Source organism: Argentina silus (assembly GCF_951799395.1).
Source record: "Argentina silus genome assembly, chromosome: 10".
Classification (NCBI taxonomy): domain Eukaryota; kingdom Metazoa; phylum Chordata; class Actinopteri; order Argentiniformes; family Argentinidae; genus Argentina; species Argentina silus.
Window position 1 is genome coordinate 12,674,155 of NC_139664.1, and position 22,482 is coordinate 12,696,636.

The 22,482-nt window shown below is 39.9% G+C and overlaps 2 protein-coding genes across 5 annotated transcripts in view; one reads left to right on the forward strand and one right to left on the reverse strand.

Annotated features, from left to right (window-relative positions):
- Positions 1–5,412, forward strand: part of dnah5 (dynein, axonemal, heavy chain 5) — a gene marked incomplete at its 5' end in the record, with an annotated part of 54,455 nt that extends 49,043 nt beyond the window's left edge. For all 4 annotated transcript variants that reach the window (XM_083679749.1, XM_083679751.1, XM_083679750.1 and 1 more), the window contains 7 exons: positions 422–627; positions 873–1,076; positions 2,139–2,354; positions 2,900–3,112; positions 3,512–3,664; positions 4,105–4,336; positions 5,217–5,412. In XM_083679749.1, the coding sequence (XP_083535875.1) occupies positions 422–627; positions 873–1,076; positions 2,139–2,354; positions 2,900–3,112; positions 3,512–3,664; positions 4,105–4,336; positions 5,217–5,368 (1,376 nt within the window). In that variant the 3' untranslated portion in view covers positions 5,369–5,412. The remainder of the gene's footprint in view (positions 1–421; positions 628–872; positions 1,077–2,138; positions 2,355–2,899; positions 3,113–3,511; positions 3,665–4,104; positions 4,337–5,216) is intronic.
- Positions 5,413–6,200: 788 nt separating this feature from the next.
- Positions 6,201–22,482, reverse strand: part of adcy2a (adenylate cyclase 2a) — a 38,814-nt gene continuing 22,532 nt past the window's right edge. Inside the window, exons 5-25 of the mRNA XM_083679573.1 lie at positions 21,193–21,341; positions 20,575–20,686; positions 20,174–20,301; positions 18,997–19,155; positions 18,696–18,828; positions 18,385–18,561; positions 18,243–18,286; positions 18,014–18,094; positions 17,843–17,912; positions 17,521–17,618; positions 17,147–17,231; positions 14,737–14,874; positions 13,613–13,726; positions 12,497–12,681; positions 11,441–11,525; positions 9,465–9,623; positions 9,153–9,299; positions 8,762–8,869; positions 8,390–8,504; positions 6,718–6,842; positions 6,201–6,432 (exon numbers count right to left, since the gene is read on the reverse strand). Coding sequence (XP_083535699.1) covers positions 6,280–6,432; positions 6,718–6,842; positions 8,390–8,504; positions 8,762–8,869; positions 9,153–9,299; positions 9,465–9,623; positions 11,441–11,525; positions 12,497–12,681; positions 13,613–13,726; positions 14,737–14,874; positions 17,147–17,231; positions 17,521–17,618; positions 17,843–17,912; positions 18,014–18,094; positions 18,243–18,286; positions 18,385–18,561; positions 18,696–18,828; positions 18,997–19,155; positions 20,174–20,301; positions 20,575–20,686; positions 21,193–21,341 — 2,565 coding nt within the window. The 3' untranslated portion in view covers positions 6,201–6,279. The remainder of the gene's footprint in view (positions 6,433–6,717; positions 6,843–8,389; positions 8,505–8,761; positions 8,870–9,152; positions 9,300–9,464; positions 9,624–11,440; positions 11,526–12,496; positions 12,682–13,612; positions 13,727–14,736; positions 14,875–17,146; positions 17,232–17,520; positions 17,619–17,842; positions 17,913–18,013; positions 18,095–18,242; positions 18,287–18,384; positions 18,562–18,695; positions 18,829–18,996; positions 19,156–20,173; positions 20,302–20,574; positions 20,687–21,192; positions 21,342–22,482) is intronic.

The following is a 22,482-nucleotide window of genomic DNA, read 5'->3' on the forward strand; positions in this document are numbered from 1 at the left end:
CTGATGGGAATTGATCAAGGAATTAGTTCTATGTGCAGAGAGTAGATAACAGTGATTATTGTAAGTGTCTGGTTCTGTGTCATAGCCAGGGCTCTATCTGAACACAATCTGAAAGGCTTGGCCTGGCCTGACAGCACACCAACACCAACACAGACACTGATCTAATCACATTCCATCAACCGCATAATCACTGTCAGGAGGGGTTCCTCATTAACTGTAGGATGGAGATGAAATACAAATGACTTCCATTCTGAATTGGACATTTAATCTTCATACTGTACATGATGTCATGTAGACTATACTGTTCCTTGTTCCCATATGAGCAGTATTGCTGTGGTAGGGAGGTAGAGAGAGACTCACTGTATGAAAGTGGAGCTGAATCCCTAGCATTGATTTCACCCCTGACACTTTGTATGCTCAGGCATTAACCAGGATCTGCTGGATGTGAGTAACATGATCCAGTGGAGGCCCATGCTCTATGGGGTGGCATTCCTCCACTCCACCGTCCAGGAGAGACGCAAGTACGGCCCCTTGGGCTGGAACATCCCCTACGAGTTCAACCAGGCCGACTTCAACGCCACTGTGCAGTTTGTCCAGAACCACCTGGATGACATGGATATAAAGAAGGTAAAAGTTTCCTCTGGAGGTACTAAGTCAGGGGAGGCTGATGGAGGTAGAAATTGGAGGAACGGCTCATTGTAATGCATGAAATGGAATTCCATTTCATGCATTACATGCATTATAATGAACCTGTCCTCCAATTTCTACCTCCACCAGCCTCCACTGAATGAAGTGATGGTCTATCTTTAGCAACATTCTTATGTAAGATCCTGTTCCTGTTGTAATAGAAGTTGTGTTTTATGTCGTTCTAGGGTGTGTCTTGGAATACAGTGCGGTACATGATAGGGGAGATCCAATATGGCGGGAGAGTGACAGATGACTATGATAAGCGTCTCCTCAACACTTTCGCCAAGGTCTGGTTCAGCGAAAACATGTTTGGAGGTGACTTCTACTTCTACAAGGGCTACAGCATCCCCAAGTGCAACAACGTGGACCAATATCTGCAATACATTCAGGTGAGTCTAAGTCTCTACTGCAAATTGTACGTAATCAATCATAAAATGTATGCTTTTGTATTAATGCTTTTTTGAAAGACAATTGTCACGAAGATAAATACAATACAACAATATGAACTGACACCTAACCATAGATCCCCAAAAAGCAAGCCAAGGAAAAACTCCCAAGAGGGGAGAAAAACATTGGGCACTATCTAACATTAGATTAAATAGATGTAGTCAAACTACATTATTAAATGTTATATGTTGTGATGTTATATTAAATGTTAAATGTTCTATACATTATTAAATGTTACATTATTATATGTCGGATTCATGTGATACCTTAAGGCATTTATTCACCTTCTTGATTTGCAGCGACAATACAATGTCCTATTAAACTTTCCCTTACCCACGGGTGAGCACACAGAGAGTGTACTGTGTGTCTGCAAGCAGCTCCCCAGCTATTTTCATTAAAGGTGGTTTCATTATGATAGATGCTCATGGCTAACATGCACCGCCGGCATGTTCCTGCTCTCTGCTTCTTGTTGAGGATGACAAACACTGCTCTAGAGGACCTAGCCTGCCGCAAGCTCAGGGGGTACGCGAGGGCATTGTTTTACTGTGTCTCACGTGATGAGCTTAGCGCTATGAAAGAGCACCGTAACAATCGCTCTGAGCAGAGAGACTGTGTGTTTGAATAAAACACACGCAGACAGGGAGACAAATCCTGAGGATAAATAAATGTCCACAACAAAGAGGCATGGCTCTCTCCAGCGTCAAGCATTATTCTCTGTTTAGAAGCATGACATTACTTTGTGCTTATGTTTGGGTTCTATATGAATGTGATGCGATGATGGTGATGGATGTATGGGGAGAAAACAACCCCAAAGAAGAGATAAATCATAGCAATGACTTTTCTCATGCATGACCTGCACTCAATCACTCCGATAACAGGGTGGAAATAACCATATAGTACAACAAAACAACTGTCTGGGCATATTCGTCTTGCAGAAAATAATTCTGGTATTTTAAAAGCACTGTATATTGTTTGGTTCTAAATGTGTTGCTTTGCTACTGCAGGGCCTGCCGGCCTACGACACGCCTGAGGTGTTTGGTCTGCACCCCAATGCTGACATCACGTATCAGAGCAAGCTGGCCAAAGATGTGCTGGACACCATTCTGAGCATCCAGCCCAAGGACAGCTCCAGTGGGGGAGGGGAGACCAGGGAGGCCATTGTGGGCAGGCTGGCTGATGACATGCTGGAGAAACTGCCTCCAGACTATGTACCATTTGAAGTGAGTGTTACTGGAGTTAAGGCACATAGCTGATGCCAGAAAATGTGTCACTACACATTATTACATACTGTATACTAAGCATACCCCTACTACTTTCTACTGTGTTAATATAACCCAGCAATAAGGCATGGACAGTATTTTCGCTGTTAGAATGTGTAAATATACTGTATCTATGGAGACCATCCACAATTGATATTTATACCTGGAGATGTACACAATTGAATTGTATGTGTCTTCCATGTTGATAGAGACGACACAAAACATGTTCCTTAATTATCCAGCTGTGAATCCACTTACATTTGTATTAACATAGAAATGAAAGAACAGTTGAGGTATGAAACATGTACATGTAATCACATGAACATAGAGAGGACATAAAGTTAGCATTCTCTCTGATGATTTACAGTCACTACAATATGTTAATACGACTAAGAAGCTACCCGCACAGGATATCAATGCATGGAAATGAATACATGAGACATACAGTGCATGTCAATGCAGCCTTTTCAAGAATGTATACAAACATGAGATGTGTGTGTGTTTAGGTGAGAGAGAGGCTTCAGAAGATGGGTCCCTTTCAGCCCATGAACATCTTCCTGCGTCAGGAGATTGACCGCATGCAGAGGGTCATAGTTCTGGTCAGGAACACACTGACCGACCTCAAACTGGCCATCGACGGGACCATCATTATGAGTGAGAACCTACGAGATGCCCTGGACTGCATGTATGATGCCCGTATCCCTGCACGCTGGAAGAAGGTTTGTTCGGCACCGGTTTCTGTCATATTGTTCAGCAAATGGAGAATTAGTCTAGGTTTTCTCATATTTATTTTGTTTACATGCATGTAGTCCTAATTACAGTGTCCAAAATACATTTTCATGATGAATGACAAGTTATTACCCCTAGACCAGCTTAGTTTAATAAATTGTCAAAAATGTCAATAATGAGGAAAAAAGAAAGGAGTTTGTGTGACACATTTCTGCATCTTGCATTTTATTGATTTACTTGGCATTCAAGCCAGAGCACTCACAATGGAGCTTTAATTGAATAATTTGTACTTGAATGACAATCGAGGAGAAAATGGCAGAGGTTTTCATTCCTATTCTGTCTGAGTAACTAGCTCCGTGTGCACCTGTGCTCCATGTCCTTTGTTCTAGGCGTCATGGGCCTCCAGCACTCTGGGGTTCTGGTTTACTGAGCTGCTAGAGCGGAACCGGCAGTTCCAGGCATGGATCTTTGAAGGACGGCCCAACTGCTTTTGGATGACAGGGTTCTTCAACCCACAAGGCTTCTTGACAGGCATGAGACAGGTACCGTTGCCAAATGGCATATATACTGTATTGACTGTCTTAGGGGGGAACGTTGATGAATATGTACATGCAGCTTGACATGTATTACTTTGTCATTCTACTCAATCTCACTGTTATGCAGTGATGAGTTTCAATTCAACATGTTTGTTTGGAAATTGGTATGTGAGATTTGATGAATGCCTTGGGGAAGTGATGCCGAGGGATCTAATTGGACAGATGCCAGGAAAGTAGGTCACTGAACAAAACAAAGTCAGGTGTCTACTTTTATGGATTTAAGAATGTGTCATCAGTGATTCTGAATATTACTTAATGTACTGTACTTTATGGCCTGGCTAAAGAACATATATGTTTAAACTGAGGTTACAGAGTCAAAGTTTATCATGAATCTAAAAGGGCAAGACAAGCCTGTTAACCCTGCACTGTATGTTCTCCCCCTATAGGAGATCACTCGTGCAAACAAAGGCTGGGCACTGGACCGTATGGTGCTGTGCAACGAGGTGACTAAGTGGATGAAGGATGACATCACTCAGCCGCCCACTGAGGGGGTGTACGTATACGGTCTCTATCTGGAGGGAGCTGGCTGGGACAGGAGGAACTGCAAACTCATCGACTCCAAACCCAAAGTGCTGTTTGAGATGATGCCCGTGCTCAGGATGTATGCTGAAAACAATGGTAAGTGAATAGTTAGCTCCTTGGGGCCTCTCGGAACAGTCTCTGTGTCCAGCTGTTGTTTTGTTTGTCATTTACAAATGTCATAAGGAGAGGAAAGTCAATGGAGTTACAAAGGATCTTAGATTCAAAACAAGGGAAAAATACACTGTAAATATGATGAGGTATGATGCTATTTCATACACAATAATAACTCTATTACCCATCTCTCTCCCTCACTTGCATACAATTACTCAAAATGAATGAATGTAACATTTAAATGTCACGGTGCAGTGTGTGCTGGGTATTATTCATTTTCTCCAAGAATAAATTACAACTGTGGCATACTGTGTGCTCTGGATAAGACCAGACCCCCCAAAAAGAGGCCCTACAGAAGCGTTCCTCGGAATTAATTAGTGATTCAATGATATGCATAATGTGGTATGTTTACAGCCTATCCCCTTCACGAGGACAGCCTGCTGTGGAAATGAAATGCATCCCAGTTAATTGTGACTCCCTTAAAGGGATTACTATGTGTCTATTAACTTGGAGGACTGCTTAGGCAAAGGCTATTTGTTTAGTGTCTCCCATGCTCCAGTTGTTCCAGGCCATTCAGATTGAGTAGGATGAGAGTGCTGTTGAGGGACCAGACACTCGCAGACCTTCTAATTGTCAGGGGCTTTCACAGAGCTCACATTATCAAACTATTGACAATAATTCACTTCGCCAGCACTCAAGGGGATTATAATCTGTCTACAGAAATGAATTAACTGTTGGGGTCAACAACAATAATGTGCCATTCACTGATAATGTCATAATGATCTTCAAAACACAAAAGTGCTTTGCTTTTTACATGTTCTGTATAGATGAGTGATAGTTGTTATCCTCATTGTTGTTTTCTCAGGTGTCAAGGATGCACGGTTGTACTCTTGCCCCATCTATAAAAAGCCTGTGAGGATGGATATGAACTACATAGCAGCTGTTGATTTGAGGACCTCTCCACCTCCAGAGTACTGGATACTACGAGGTGTGGCACTATTGTGTGATGTCAAATAGCTTCCTAGAGTAACATCTGGTTGAAGTGCCTCAGAAGTGTTTTTTAGTTCTGCTGTAATAATGGATACACATATCTCTATTTTGAATGTCCCTGTTAGAATCTATTTTTGTACATGCTGTAATATGACAGTACCTAGACAAATATACATTTGTAGATGTAAATGCCATGTGTGAGTCTTTGTTCAGCCTCAAGCTCAATCTGAGGAGGTCTACAGTAGTTCTATTCTTAATAAAATGTTATATTTCTGTCATTTTCCTCTCACAATTATCGTCACAGCAGCCCAGAGAGTTGGCCCTCCTCAAGGCTGTCAGCTGTGTGTGATGCATTTGAAAACAGGGTAGTTCAATGCCACCTTAAGAATACATGGTAACCCATGTACAAAGAAGAATATCAAAGAGTCTTACTTTAAGTATCTCTAATCATGTGTTAGGCACCTTGGACATTGGACATTTCCTACAGAAAAAATAACAAAAACAATATACACAATATGAAAATAACATGTACTGTACATAATACAAGAAAGAGGCTTTGATGGGTTGACAGCAAATCACCTTCCACAGCATTAGTCTTTCACTGGGCTATTGTACAAACAATGAACTCAAAGAGGATGAAATACATACAAATTTTAATTAATTATACAAAAACAATGGCATTAAAACATCAAAACACTTTTTTGGTTGTATTTTAACTTTTCGTACAAAACAATTCCTACTGTACCATACTTTTACACTTTATACCCTGTACACAAACCTGTATATGAGATACTGTTGAAATGGTACTGGACCACCTGTAAATACATCCAAGATTTCGTGCATCTAAGGACAAGGCGGAAGTATGTACAAATGTCTGTCTGTTTTTTGGATGGGGCCAGCTGATGAACTGCAGGTCATTCTTATTGGGGCCATGTGTCTCATGGCATTACATTCCCTTGTGACAGAGAGCGGGTCATCTCCGTGTGGACAAAGTAGGTCTTGAGCTCCCCTTTTCCCTTGACGTTGATGATGCCTCTACACGAGCACATGTAGCCCAATGTCAGGAGGATTCGACTGGTCTCCTCGGTGACCTGCCGTCACAAAGATGGATGGGAACATATCTGTAAGCCACCCTTAAATGGCAAAAAGTCACTCTTTCAAGGTGCTTACATTGAATGGAGTGTTTTCACATTGAGACAATACATTTCATGACATCAGAGCAATCTGTGAGATTAAGATTTAGAGCTGTGAGAAGAGGGTGAATCTTTTAAATTGTACATTTAGATTGTTGAGAGGGAAGAAGAATACATTATCTGTAGATAGACAAGAGAAAACACTACATACATACTAATAGGTCTATAAAATCAGGCATTCACCTGTATTTTCCCGAGGACCCCAGTGCTATCCATTCTGCTGGCTACATTCACTGTGTTTCCCCAGATGTCGTACTGGGGCTTCTGTGCTCCAATCACCCCAGCAATCACAGGACCATGATTGATACCTGAAGGGAAAGGAAGCATACCCACAATACATTACGATAACACTCACATACAAAGATCTCAACAGCTTCTACTATAATTAGAATTGCTGTAATGATAAGACTAATGCTATTTATAGTCATCAACCTGAATGGATATTTCAGATGAAAAATGGCTAAAATCAATCCATCTCATAAAGGGACACACCTCTTGTAATGCCCTCTAAGGCAGTAGACCTGAACACAATGGAATACAAGCATCTGTTTTTCAAAACACTGTCTAACCAGCACCAGGGGGATGTGTGGAACTGCTGTTGATGCTGTGAAAACTAATAACAAACCCCACAGCATTCAAACTGAGCTAGTGACTCCCTTTCCAGAGTGCTGTCAAGGCACACACACACACACACACTCACACACACACACACACACACACACACACACACACACACACACACACACACACACACACACACACACACACACGCACACACACACACACACACACACTGTGTGTGTGCCCTGTACACTGTGGGCAGGGGCCAGGCCCATTCAGAACAGTGAGGCGTCACAAGCAGGGCTCAAAGGCACATAGATGTCAGACGTTAGCACATTGGAGCGGCTCCACTGCTTTAATGGCACGCCTCTTGCTGTGGTCAGGGCAGAGTTATTGAACTCTGGCTCTTACCACATGCAGAGAACTAGGACCTCAGGACCTCATCCTGTCTTGCCATCTTGCCTGCCCTCCCTACTCCTCTTGGCCTGGCCAGCACACTGTCTGATTCTCTGGCTATAGCTGTCAAATGCTGAGGCTACAGCTCTATTTCTAAGGTAGGTACTTATTGAATAAAGATGCTTCAGGGGATTCTACACTTACTGTAGCAGCAAATGATCTATTTCCTATACAATTGCCATAGATAGCTATGTTATTACATTTTATTCTGTGTTTAAGGAGCTTTACTATATTTCTAAATTCCCTGTTAGTTAGGGTACACAATCTGTACTCAGAGGAGCTTCATGAGGATGTTGTTTTGTGTATGGTATTATGTAAACAAGCTGTCAGTTGCTTTGTAACAAGATATCTTAACTTATGACTGATTATCAATGACTAGAGCAACTATAATATTCAATAATAATGTAATTTAGCCTAAACACAAAATCAAGCCACACATAATTGGTTCCCTGTAGGGTTTGACTTGTATGTATTCCAGTAAGCACAAGTTACACATTCCCAGTCGATAAAAGTACTTTCCACAAAAATCCATTCCGCTGCTGCTGCTGTGGCTGCCAAGAGGACCCAATTTTATGTTTCACTGATGACTTCTGAAACATGAAAACTGAAAACTTTTTCTTATCATCTGAGAAGTTAATTTAAAAGTTTGCCTTCACCCAATTTAGTAACCAATGGATTTGATTTTCCTCGGCACAATTGAGCCAATTCCCAATGGTTTTGTTTTCACAGCATTTTCATCACTTGTGTTAAACAGTGGTCCTGAATGACCAAGTACAACCAATTTCTTGATAATGCTCCACTGAAAAGTTAATGTGGTCTTTACACTAGATGAACTCACCAACTCTGAGTTTGAAGTCATTGAAGGAGTGCTTATTGATGACATCAAGCTTGCCCACCAGGGCAAAAGCAAACTCTAGCATGGTGCCAAGGTGCATGTACTGCCTGTCATGCTCCTGTAATTAAAACATTTTACACAAAAATGCTATCAAGAATAAGAACAAAGAAAGTTATGCCACATGGTAGCTATCCGACACAAACAAAATTGACAGATCAACCAAATATGACTTGCTCTGTGTTCCTCCAGATCAGCTGTGAGCTGAAGATCATCATGCTAACAGCCGTGGATGGTCTATCGCATTATCATCCCCCAGACACATGCCTCAAACCATCTGCAAAGTGTGTGTGTTGAAAACTACAGATGGTGACACACCTGTGTGTATTCTGGCCCTGGTGATGCATTCAATCCAGTGGCAGCCATGTAAGTGCTGCCAATAGTCTTGATCTTCTCAACTCCACTGAACTTTGGCTTGGACAACAACTGCAACAGAATTAGTAAAAGTTACATTAGTTAATTATCCATATGTATGCTGTAACATTCAAACCTTGGTAATATACTAAACACTTTATTGTGAGTTATTACAATCTCATCCTGGGGAATAATGCTATCCTAGTTCATAGGCTTAACCTTTTGCCTTAAAATCAGTATGCTACATTTTGTAGTAAAACCATTTGTTCTTGGGGAAGAGGAAGAGGATTTGACAGTTAAAGCTTGAACATATAAAGTCAATGTTTCCAATAGGCATGAAGAAATGAAGAATTACCTCATCAAAATCTGCAATGATTTCATTGAGTAGCCTGAGGCACTCCAAGCCTTCTTTGTTGACATCAGACTCTGTGTAGAACTCTTTAAAGTCCGGGATAGAGGCAAACATGACACAGACCAAGTCATATGACTGATGATATAGATCCTGTAAAACAACAAGAGACATTCGAAATTGTACAAAGCAATACAATCATGCAGTCCTATGTGTTAAAAACTGCTTTTGACTGTTGAAAAGGTGTTGTGTTTCAAGGCTTCTCTACAGAAATGTGTAACGTGAATATTGATGTCGGTGAGGTAGAGTTAGCCTCACCTCATTCTTCCAGTTTCGTGCCAGGAAGTGTTCTGCGACATGGGCAGGTAGAACGTTCTCCAGTAGTACCCGGTTGAGGTTCTCCATGGTCTCGATCTCCTCACACTCTCTCTTGAACTTGTTCTTCCACAGGAAGTCTAACCTACAGTAATATTCATTCTGTTAGAAGAGGACACAGAGGTGAAGAGACTGAAGACATCCCATCAACTTGCTCCATCAAATGACACAACAGTTCAGGCCAAGATAGGAAAAACAACTAAGATATACTGTAAACTGCAATATACGGTCATATGTTTTCCAGGGATTACACAGAATCTGTCTCATGTCTTGTTGATGTTGTGCAATTGAACATTAGACCCCACTTTAGTTGGATAGTCCCCCCTCATGGATAGTTATGCTCAAATTATCAACAAACTACCCATCTGATTTATAATGTCAGCTGCCACTTTGTTGATGTGCAACAACTTCATAATACAATACTGTCCTTTCACATCTCAAGAGACCACAAGTGTACAACTCAAGATGAAAAGTGAATGCTCCACTTTTCTACAGTCCTTTGAAAGTAAAGCCCATTAAACCTCTTGTTACAGATAATGTCTGATTGTACAGCGAATTCTCCTGAGTCGGTACAACATCACAAACTGATATGAAAGAGTGAATGCATGAATCAACTTACATATGAATTTTGAAATTAGGAAGTAAATGAAAACAACTTTGAAACGTGAAAATAACCAGGCAAAGAAAGTTAATATAAGGATTATAATTATAGATGAGAAGCTGAGGAGTGGCGGAGGGTATGAGAGTGCATATTAAGAAATGGCATCTGTTATTTTTACACCACAGCCAGTTGCACCTGGCCTCAGCTCATTGCCTTGACATCAGACATTTGTCTTCAGCAAACAGATTTATTCTACCCAAACGCAATCTTGGTCTACTTAATATTCAGGGGAAAGATACTGTAGAGCTCTGTATCAAAATGCCGCAGCCCATGTTGACTACTTTATTTAATTTCCAGGATATTTCCTGCTACTGAGAGTGTGCTGTAGTGCATCCTAAATGCTATTCTATTAATATAATGAACTATTTGCTTCACATATAATTGGACTAGGAGCACCGATATATGTTGATCTTTGGATACATCTATTTCAGGGCTGAAACAAGATTTGAAGGGCTTGAGAGCATGTACTGTAGGATGATGAAATACCTGAACGAGAGATATTCAGGTGATTTTCTTTATGGCATTGAATGTAGACACTTATTAGTACTGGTTTAGAGACACCAACAGCAAGTAGTTAATACTTCTCTCTCTCTTCACATGAATCACTCAGGGTACAATTTGCCTCCTTTGATAGTCAGGCACAATAAGGCAACAATATTACATTCACAATGTTTCAGCCCAGGTTCCTATTTTCCCCCCCAATAAGTCCCCCCAATAAATCACAGGGCCAGAGTCAATGACGGACAATGGAGAACTAGTCTCTTGGTGCTGTCTCTATGTGGGGCAGCCAAATGAAACCACAGTCTCAAAGGAGAGCCCTCTCTACACGAATCTGTCTCCAACTCACAAGATGGATTGAGCCACTTTTTTTTGAGACTCAGGCTATTCTATATTTAGTAAGGCACCAGAGAAGCATTTTATCTACATTTACATGCTTTTAGAGGTAAGTCCATTAGTAGCACTATGAGTTCTTGTTATTCAATACACTGCTGTTGACGGTGACTCAATTGCAGTGCCTGAGAAAGAATGGCAAAAAAATATGAAGATGTAGAGATGCTTGATATGACCATTGATGTATGAACATACATACATATATACATACATATATGTATTCATGTCTGAACATAAAACAAAAAATGCTAAAGACTAATCCAGGTGTACTGAAATGGTAAAGGTGGGAGCTATTAGTCTACCATGTTCAATGTCAATCAATTCAATTTGCACCAGTGCATGTGCAGTACAAACAAATGTACTGTACCTGTCTGGCCAGCACAAGAAGAGTGATGAAGAAGATGAATAGAGAGATGGAGCCCATTGTCTTCAGGTCTTTCAGAACTCCTGGCCTTGAATGATAGAGGAGAAACAAAAACAGAGAATGAGAGGGATTCTAGACAATACTCAGAGCCCATGGACATGATGCATGATTGGCCATCAGACAAAGCCTTCATTATCTGTCAGTCACTTAAGACATGTCACTTCTGCTTCGTCACGACAGAGTATTTTTTATCAAAAGCATTTACTGGACTGTCATCTCACTGACCTGCTCAGTTACATGGCTAAATCAATTGTGATACTGATTTAGCTGTAACAGCTGCACACTTACCTAATGAAAAGGCAATCTCTCACTGTAGATTATACAATATTATTGGATTTGAAATCACAAAATGTTTTTGTCAGAGCACTGTAAATAATGATATTGATGACTGCATCTATCCATGACTGATCTAAAAGACCTAAAATCTTTTTAAATTACCTATGTGTATGTCATGAATAAATGTATGTCAAATCAAATAACAGAACCTCTTTTTGAGCCATTACTTTGCTGTGGAAATACTGAGTCTCAGTTGAGAGTAATTGGTATTAGATATGATGGGCTAACTGTCCCATGGTGTAATGACTAGCCATGCTCCAGTAACCTCTGGTTCTGGCCTCATTTATCAGCTCAGTAGAGGCCTTTCTGATAGAATAGCCTATACCTTTCATTATAGTAAAGGCCATCTACATCTCCTTTCCTTTCCTTGCCAGAACAAACTGAACACGTTTAACATACGTCATCAATCAATAATTCAACAGCCACAAGGTCTGAGAGAGTAGTCTTGAATGTGAAGTGGAAGATAAAACTGAGGTGGTCCAACCAAGCTGCATGTCTGTGTCATGGATGACGCAGTTCCTACCCAGATACTGTACATGACCATGTTGCTGCTGTACAAGGTGGCATTATTTTATCCTGCCACCATGCGCTGTGGCATTATATTAACCTGATCAAAAGATATACTGTTATTCTGACACTTCAAATAGCTGTAGCTTTGCTCACCTGTCCAGAATCTCTGTTTTGTAGAGGAATTTGCTGTATTCATCCAGTAAGGATGTGTGTGTCTGGAGGATAATGATGTTATAGACCACCACAGCTGTTAGCATGATGACCATCTTCAGCTCATAGTTGATCCGGAGGAAAACAGAGCAAGATATCAGACCAAGGATGCAGCTGTAGATGAAATACTAACAGGAGAAAAGAAAAACAGTGGTTTTTATAGGTCAAACACAAGCCAAAGCCAGTATTATATTAAATCAACAGTAATAAACAGTTTGGTGATAATTCAGTGCATCAAAATGACATGAAAATGACTTACATAGTGTATAAATAAATGTACACAGTGTCATGTGTGCTGTTCCTATGTAAGCAATTCTAAGAATGAATACCTCCCCAACACCCACACTGACTCAATACAATACAGCTCAAAGCTTCTTTCAAGTTGTTAAAACTGGTCATCGGCTACGATCAATTGGAGGGTGGGATTGATTTGAACTCAAAATCTATACTTGACATTTGGAGAGTGTGCACTGATGAAAGAGATTTAAGCTTTGCATTGTGTGATTGCTGTACAGAGGGGGATGTCTTTGGCGATATAGTCACGGTAAATCACTTGTTTTAGCAGTGCATTATATTTGATGGAAGTGAAGTGATACTGTAATTCTGTGAGGCTGAAAGAGAGTGGTTTATGTGTGAAAATGAAAAGACCCATGTAGGTTTGTTGAATTTGCATCGCCTTGATAAAAAAAAGGTTCAGATACTGCATTGGTATTGGCCAGATAAAAAGGATATGGAGTTGAAGACGATTCATGATGACTTTTATGTGATGCTCAGTTGTAAGGTTAAAAAAACCGTTGCAAGTTTCTCTGATGTTCAGAGATATTTGAAATGTTTTAGCCTTTGGCATTCTATAGATGCTCCTGAGTCTGAGTCAACTTGACAGTGTAGGCAACATTACAGTATCTGTGAGATGTCTTAACTACAGCTTCTTGAGACTTGTTTCACTATTGCTGCTGTAATGCTACAGGGGGATAGAACAATTACTATGATGCAGATTAAGAAGATGATAAAGATGATTCTGACTGAAAATTAATGAAAATCATGTACAAATTTACTTACAGGAAGGTAGAAATTATTCTTATCCATTACCCATTTTTCTGTTGGGTAAAACAGCGTCTCGTTGGATACATTGTAAACAGGAACTAGAGGCATCATGTTGTCCTCTAAGAAGAACTGCAATGAGGTAAAAAAAAAGAAAAAAAAAGAGATAACGTTATATTAGTTAGTAGTATCAAAATGACTCACAACCCACCTAGAGTATAATACATATGCATATTCATACTGTAGTAGGTACATACTGTATGTTCTGTGTCTTTGTCGTTTTCGAATACGTTTGAAATCAAAAGTGAGTATTTTTGCAGTATAAGGATAAAAAGATTACAGTGCTAACAATTGAGGCCAGTCCATGGCCTTTACAGGAGAACTACGATAAGATGAGAATTCCACCCCAATGAGCCTGCCAGTTAATTCGGTTCATTGGGTCTGACCGAAAGCATGGAGAGAAAACAAGATTATAATCTCTGAAATCGATTTGTGTTAAGGTCTAAACTGGGGCCATGATACTCTGGACTTTATCTGGCTCCCCCCAGGCTACAGTTTAACTTTGATCACATTTTTTTTTCTATCCTCTGCACGTAAACCCACAGCAGTTAAAGCCAAGTTCTCATAATGGTATGGCAAGGGAACCTCTTTTCTCTCTACATGCAAATTCGGTCTCATTTTTCCATTTGCAGATTTATGGAACATTTTAATCACTGTTTTGCCAAAGTGATCGACATTGGAGCATTTGCAAAGGATCCCTAATGGGACAACAAAATATGCCATTTAGATAACATGACTGTGAGCTATGTCTAAATTACAATTTCTTAGAGGCATAAAAACAAAACTAATTTGAAGTATGCATGAATATGCAAAATAACTGCATTAGTTATTCCCTTTGGCTGATCATGTGAATATCCAACCAACTCATTACTGTGCTCTATCCACTGCCACATTGACTGCCATTGTCCATGACAGACTCATATTTACCAACATCAACCAATCGAGTATCTGCTGTATGTGAAATGATTCATTTTGGAGGATAATTAACTGCGTATAGCCAGTGATGGGAAAAGCCCTGCTAGAGTCTGTTCTATCCCAGTCCCTCCCTCCCAGTCCTTCCGTCCCAGCCCCTCAGTGCCTACCATGTTGAAGACAGCCATCACTAGTATGAGAGCAGTGGTAGTCAGGGTGAGGGTGATGCGAGGCCAGGGCTTGTTGGCGATGATGCCTGATGATCTCAGGAGCCAGAGCCATGAGGTGGAGGCAGTTTTACTGCAATGCTGAGGACATGCAAAACATAAATAACAAGTTGTGGTGCATATATTACTGAATAACCTAATGGTCTGATAATTGCTTTCAATTAATTTGTTTTTGTAAAACACAATTCCCAAGTTCTGTGTGGTGTTTTATTAACTCACTATGATGCATTTCACACATAGTTATTTCTATACAATGACTATTAATGTTGAACAATGTTAGAGGAGGAAGTCTATACATGTAAGACGTGAGAAGGGTTTCCTACTTCACACTATTAGTTGATATACAAAGAATACATTGAGCCACTTTCTGGCTTTTATAAATGGCACAGTCCAAAGATTACAGTCAATTGTATATCTCTGAATGACTCGCTCTCTGAGAAAATGTGTCACATGATTGGATCATAAAAGTGAAGCCTTTGTCATTCACTTGATCATCTCAAAGCAATCCCACAGCAACCATTGTGGCTGAATTGATTTGACTTCTGAATGACTTACATTGTACTATACTGTATTCTCACCAAACAATAGCAGTCCCTATAGTGTTTCACCAAATAAGCACACATTCATGGCAATATAGTTTTTCAAATCATATTTCATTTAATCTTTTTTTTCCCCACACAGGTCACACCATTTGCCTCCTTTTAAAGACTTTTACCTGAGAGGAAACTGATATGAGATTCATTTTCAAGGCACATATTCATGTAATGAGGGAAATCTACCCCAGGGTGATTTTGAGAGAGAAAATCCCATATGCATGAACTGAATATGTAAGGACCATGCACAATTAAGTAAACATGTGACCTTTCCAGATTTCCCACAGCTGCCAAACAGAGGCAGTTTCCTCAGGCTATGCAAAGTAATCCTCAACATATTACTTGTAACAAAATACATGGATGTACATGTGTAAAATATCTCAGAGTTCTGAAAAATCTGTCAGTGCTGTGGTAAAAGCTGTTGAAATATCCCTCATGGTATCAGAAAGGGCCTTCTTATAAACCCCTGCTTCAACAGCTCATACAAAACCTAGACATTTCAGTCTGTGTCCTTGATTATTTTTGCACAATCTCTCGCTTTTGACAACTCAGTGTCATGTCAAATAAGAGGTGAGTATTGAGAAAATGAATATGCTCTTAAAGTTTTCAGCCAGCCACTGACACTATTGTATGCTGCTGTGTTGAGAACACAGAACACAAACATCTCTAGCATCTAGACTTACATCCCTGAGCACATAGGATATGTATTTCCACCAGTGGAGGCTCTTCAGAGGAGGAAGTGGAAAACCATCCTACTCAGTGATTTCATTGTTTTTTTAGAAAGTTAATTAAAAAAATTATCAGTTTTAGATAAAACTACTAGATATATTCTCACTCCAAATACCTGATTAATAACCACAGTTTTGCAATGAAGGTCTACAGTAGTCATAACAGCACCCTCTAGGGTAGCACCATGGTGAAGCTGGAGGACAGCTATTTTCCGTCCTCCTCTGTCTACATTGACTTCAACACATAACCTCAGAGGCTTATGACGATCTCCGGAGGACGTCCTCCAACCTATCAGAGCTCTTGCAGTATCTTCCCCATCCAATCAAAGGATCAGAAAATTAATCCAGTACTGTAATCATAAGCTACAGCTAGCACTTCTAGTGAGAAGCCGACTTAGTAGTGTGGTGAGTAGTTGACGAAGAGAGAAAGTCAAAAGTTTAACAGTTTTTGAAGAAATTAATTCTCATGATGGGTATAAGTTGGGACAATTCAAGTGTCATGCCCAGGGTGGGTATGTAAATAGCCTTAACCTATATATGTTACATTTAGCTGGTGAATGGAATATGAATGACATATGACTGTCCTCTCTAATCTTGAACGGTGCCAGCCGCCACTGATTTCCACAGTACAGTATGGCAGGCCTGCTGCTGTATTTAAAAACCAGAGAGAAGCAAGGCATGGTGGTCCTGGGGTTCCTCTGTAATGTAATACCAAACTGACAGGAGGTAACAAGAGGGTTTACACTTGTTGCATTCATGAGTGTTATGTGTTTTAGCCCTGAGCTACCTGCACAACACACCACTGTACTGAGGGAAGAGTGAGTGAGGTAGGAGAAGACTTTAATCACCGATTTAGTCACAGCACAAAAGATTGACATGATTTGTTAAAAAAAACTGACACTCAACATCACAGGTTGAATACATGTGCAAAGCTATACAAAAAAGTATTACACAAGGAGCCGTAAAAAGGAATCTCATCATTCTTAATGTACAATCATGAATCAGCAAGGTCTTTCTGAGCCTCATACTCACCAGAAAATGACCGATGAAACATATGAGCAGAATCAGGGACAGTGAAAGGAAAGCCATTCCAAATGATATTCCCAGGACTGCAGTTCTGAAGAGAGTGATGTGGTTAAAAAAATGTCACTCAAACCGTTACCTATGCAACTAACCGGTAACTATGCAAGTAATTAGCCATGGAACTATGGTTGCTGTTGAAGCAATGTCTAGGAGAAGAAGAGCAGCAAACAAAACTAACTCTTTGAATATGTACTGTCAAATATACACAGAACACAATCATGAAATATTGTATGTATTTCAGTCAACAAACTGTCATGATCACACCACACGGCAGATATACTGTTCTCTGATTGATATGCATTGATAGTGCAGGTGATACTTACTTTGGCAAGACTAGTATCTGCACTATGAAGATGCAGAAAAATATCAAACATGCGCAGGTGACATAATACTTGAAAGCCGGCAAGGTTGTTGCTCTGTACTACGGGAAAAAAGGAAATTCAGTCTATAAGGCAGCATCCATTACTGTATTTCTCAACTTCAAAAACACCTACTCCTTTCCATATATGATAATCATGCTTCAAATATTAAAAAAAACTTGAGGGCACAACACAGCACCCTAGAGCTAACTTCATTATTAGCAATTTCATTATTTGTATTGCACAGAATAATAATGAGCATGTCAATATTTGTACCATTGCTTACCTCCTTTTCTAATGACTTATTGTGAAAAAACAATGATATTCTCTGAATGTCTTCAGATTTGAGCCACTGTCTGAAAAGACAAATGTTGGAAAAAATGTTTATGTCTTTTGAAGTTTTCTTGTTCAAAGCTTTACCAGAGCTAAACTAAAAAACATATACCAAGATGCTTACTTTTGGGAATTGATTCCATCAAAAGTTCGTATCATCCTTTCATTGAGTTCCTCTTCAAAGCGCTTCTTCTGAGATTTTGTTCTAAATAGAAAATGTATGTTTTAGATCACATTGGTTGTTGTACACAACTTATGAAGTGTCAACCTTTTTTTACAGCCATCATAATCTCTGACATCAAAGAAAAAGCCAAGCATAATATTCATACTGATTACCACCAGTTGTTACTCACCTTTCGGATCTCCTCTGAAAATGATATTGCCCCATTGGCACATCCTAGGCACAGAAAGATACATCATTTAGTTACAGGGGTTTCAAGTTTCCCACACCTGACCAAAACAATGATTTTATCATCATATGAGGAAGATGCTCACTGCAGTGTTGATCTTGCCGTTCTCATTGGTCATGCTGTCCCGATGGTGGAGGTTGGCAAAGGGCTTGGCTGCCCCCCAGGACTCCAGATACCGGGTCATCCTCACGGATGCCCTCATCTTGGCTCCATCCACGGTGTGTCTGGGCCGGTAGTGGTGCTGGGGGCTGCGGCGCTCCACCTGCTCATTCAGTCAGGGCACATACAAGCACATAAGAAATGCATACCATAACATTATACAGTACATAGCTGCCTAATTTTTAATGTCATAGTTGAAACATTTGCATCTCTCGCTGGCTGGAGGGCCTCCATTACCTTTGGGTTGATGACGAAGTATGTAATGACCCCATGCTCTTTCAGATAGGGGTCACGCTCCTGCCCGTCCCCATCCTCAACCTTGTATGATCCATTTAAATGTTCAAGTGTCACTGAAGTGATGTGGACACGCCTACCAATGAACAAAAACTCTGTGTCACTGCACTGGTCAGATGTGACACATTATGGCTGTTTGTTTTGTGTATTAAAATGTGTATTATGATTATGAAATATAATTTGTGTCCGAAAGGTTTACAGTGTATCTTATTCAAACTTTGAGATAAAAGAAAGCTTTGCTTACCCTGGTACGCCCCCAGCCTCCATATGATTGGCCAATGTGACATCATGTGACCAAACATCATATTGCCATTTCTGGAGACCAATGACACCACACAGAACATTCCCAGAATGCACTCCAACGCGCATGTTGATGTCAACTCCTGTGGCATCTCTCACCTTCCTTTGATAAACAAAAGCATATATTTAGACGAAGCAATCAATGCTCTGCTTTGGGCCAACATAGCTGTTTAACAGTGTACTAACAAACCACTTTGATATTAAACTATCATACATACTTAGTTTTCTGTTGAATCTGGCACAAAGTATTGTGTAGCTAACAATTAGGAAGACATATTAAAAGCAGGTCGGGGACTGTATATTGAAACAAGGGTTGGACACTCATCAACAATGCATAAATTACATATTAACTATGTGTTTTTCTAGAACACTTAAAGGCCACTCTTAAAGGTCAGGGTTAAACAAATGACACAAGCGGTCAAGCTGAAGTAAATTTCCTTCCTATGTGTTGGGGGGAATGAATGAATAGGCTTTTCATTATAAGGTAGGCAATCCCTGAACATGATGATGAAAATCCCATCAAGTGAGTTATGAGTGCTGCTCTTTGCATCACTCACTCCTGCTGATTGAGTTGGCTGAAAAAAGCCTCCTTATGGAATATGTTAGCTCTCCAGCAGTACAGTAGCATCTGTCTACACTAATTCTCTCAGCCTATATGAAATCAGATAGGATCCTGGTTGGACTTATGTGAGCTGAAGTATTAGTCATTTCCCATGGTGACCTCCCAGCCCTCAGTCCTATTATCAGCTCTGCCAGGCATCTTGTCAGACTACTGTAAGTGTGACTGAGTCCTAACCAATCATGCACCAGGACTGTTGCAAGGCACGCTGACACACAGGCTAGGCTAGCACTGCTCTTCAAGAGATTCGCTGAAGAGCTAAATTAAAAAGAAGCTCTTTCATTTTGAGCAATGGTTAGCGAGTAATTATCTTCGTTATTGTTAGCGACATGCTCTTAAAGCAAAGCACCATGCCTAAAAGGATAGTGTCTTTATACTGTAGCTGGGTAATTAAGGTATTGTATGTAGTTGTGCCTGACATACCTAACATAATATTAACAGCCTGAGAGTATTGCTACTCTGAGAAAGAATAATAACATACAGAACTGTATTATGTACTTACTTTATAGCTTCACACATGTCCAGACCCATTTTCACACAATTTTTGGCATGGTTTGGCAAGGACTCGGGCAGTCCTGATACACAGTAATAGCAGTCTCCAAGAATTTTGATCCTCATACACTCATTTTCCTACGGTACAGGGAATGGGGATAATTCAGTTATCAAATGCGCAAGTAAAATTTGTCATTTTTCATATTTTACGAAATACCCTAAAATGGAATACATTTGACAATTCAGAAATGTATGAGTCATTGTGTTATTTGGATTTATGAGGAGGAAAAGCATATCTCTATTTTGGATATGCATAACAAAAAATCATAAATATTAATTACTTTCCTTGCCAGCGGGTACATTTGGATGTATTGTCTGGCTTGTGCTTGCTCCCAATAAGGGAATATTTACCTTCGCAATTTGATCAAATTTGCCAAATAGTTCATTCAGCATGTGGACCAGCTCTCCGGGGGAGCAATCAGTGGCCAAGCGAGTGAAGCCCACAATATCAGCATACAATATACTAGGACAGGGAAACACAAAACATCAAAACATGAGAAAATAAGTAAACAGGAGAAATGGTTACAGTAGGTAACTCTAACTACAGGTTACAATATATATGGAATATGATATGAAAATACCAATCAACACTCAATCAAATCAGTTGCTTCAAAATAAGCAGAGCGTATCACCATTGCAGCATAAACACCAGAACACTCTAATGTCTCTTGTGATGATAGAACCCAATTGGTCTCAGAGCTGTCAACCTCAGGAATTTCTTAGAGCTACTCTTGAATAACACTTAAGAAGGTATTTCACACTCATTTTGCGACACCTATGAGAGCCCTTCTTGTTATCTTTTGAAATTAGGCAAAATCTCGAGAGCCTCCCTGGAGTACCTGGTGTAAAGAAAACACCACTTGATTCACATTCACATGAGTAACTGAACTCTAAGTACCAACATATTCATATACAAATATAAACATACTTTCAACATGTAAATGTGCTTGATATGAGTCCTGAGAGTACCTGACATTGGTGTGACGCTGGACGTAGAGATTGTGAAAGTTGTTTGTGTTCTCCACCTGGCCAAAGTTTGGACCCTGCAATCTTTGGATTATTTCAGCCTTCATCACTCTTGCAATGTGAGCGGGTAGTAATGACAATAAAAGCCGTTCCTACAAGAGGAAAAAAGAATGGGGCAAAAAGGAAATAATCACTCAAGTTTGACTTCTACTTTTTGGCTACAGCAAGATAATCCAAATAATGAACAGGAATATATTCCATTGAAACTGCTATCCTTGGTTACATCAGTAAATTGCCAAACCAAATACACAACTACTTGTATGAGTACATGTGTTGGTCATACACATTCTGTCTAAAGGTTTGGACACACCCACAGATTTTCGCCCTTTAACACACATAAATTAAGTGCTGGTTGAATTAAGCACTTGGTTTAATCAAGCTGTGTCTGGGAAGAGATTAGAAAGCAGAGCAAGCAGCGATGTGTTGAACAGGTGGTTAATTTGTGTACATTAGCATTCAAGCACAGTCTCCCTGGGTCTCTTTACTTTACCTCTGCAGAATTCTAATCGGTACAGTAGATGGTCCTCACCCTTACACTACATTAATGTTGATTCATTTTAAAACAAATAATGATTATAATTAAAATCAAATAAGCCAAATAATACATTTCAAAGCTTACGCCAAATATGGAGCATTTTTGAGCCATTGATTGCTTTAGCATTTAAACAGGGCAATCTGAGGGTAGAATGATTATATGGTTCTCCAAGTCTTGAAATATGGTCTAAATGAACTTAATTCAATTGTTAGGAGATCACCTCAGATGACCAGTGTAAAAGCCATCATGATGCTGGAGCCTCCTTTGCAGCTAAGTGCTGAGTGGAGGTTAATAGCTTGCTACAGTAGGTCAGGTTCACTTCCTGTGATTAAAAATAATGAGGGATGGGAAACTATTTTAGACTGCTCATTATTTCATTATCATCCCCGGAAAGACAGATTTGACATTATTTGCCCCATGACATATTTATTCTCTTTTTTCTTTTGTGTGGAAAACTTTTTTCTTTTAGCTACTTACTGTGTGTACATGGACAGCATCTGATAAACCCTCCCTTTGATGAGAGTAGTGACTTAAGGGGCTATTTGAGATAAACCAATGTCGTCACCACTTCAATAAACTTCCTAGAAATGAATTAAAAATTAAAGATTCAGTTGAGCGTAACTTAACACCTCACGCAGCAGAGACTGAAATTAAAAACCGTCCAATTAGCCAGGAGTTATTGCACAGCCTCAGAGAGG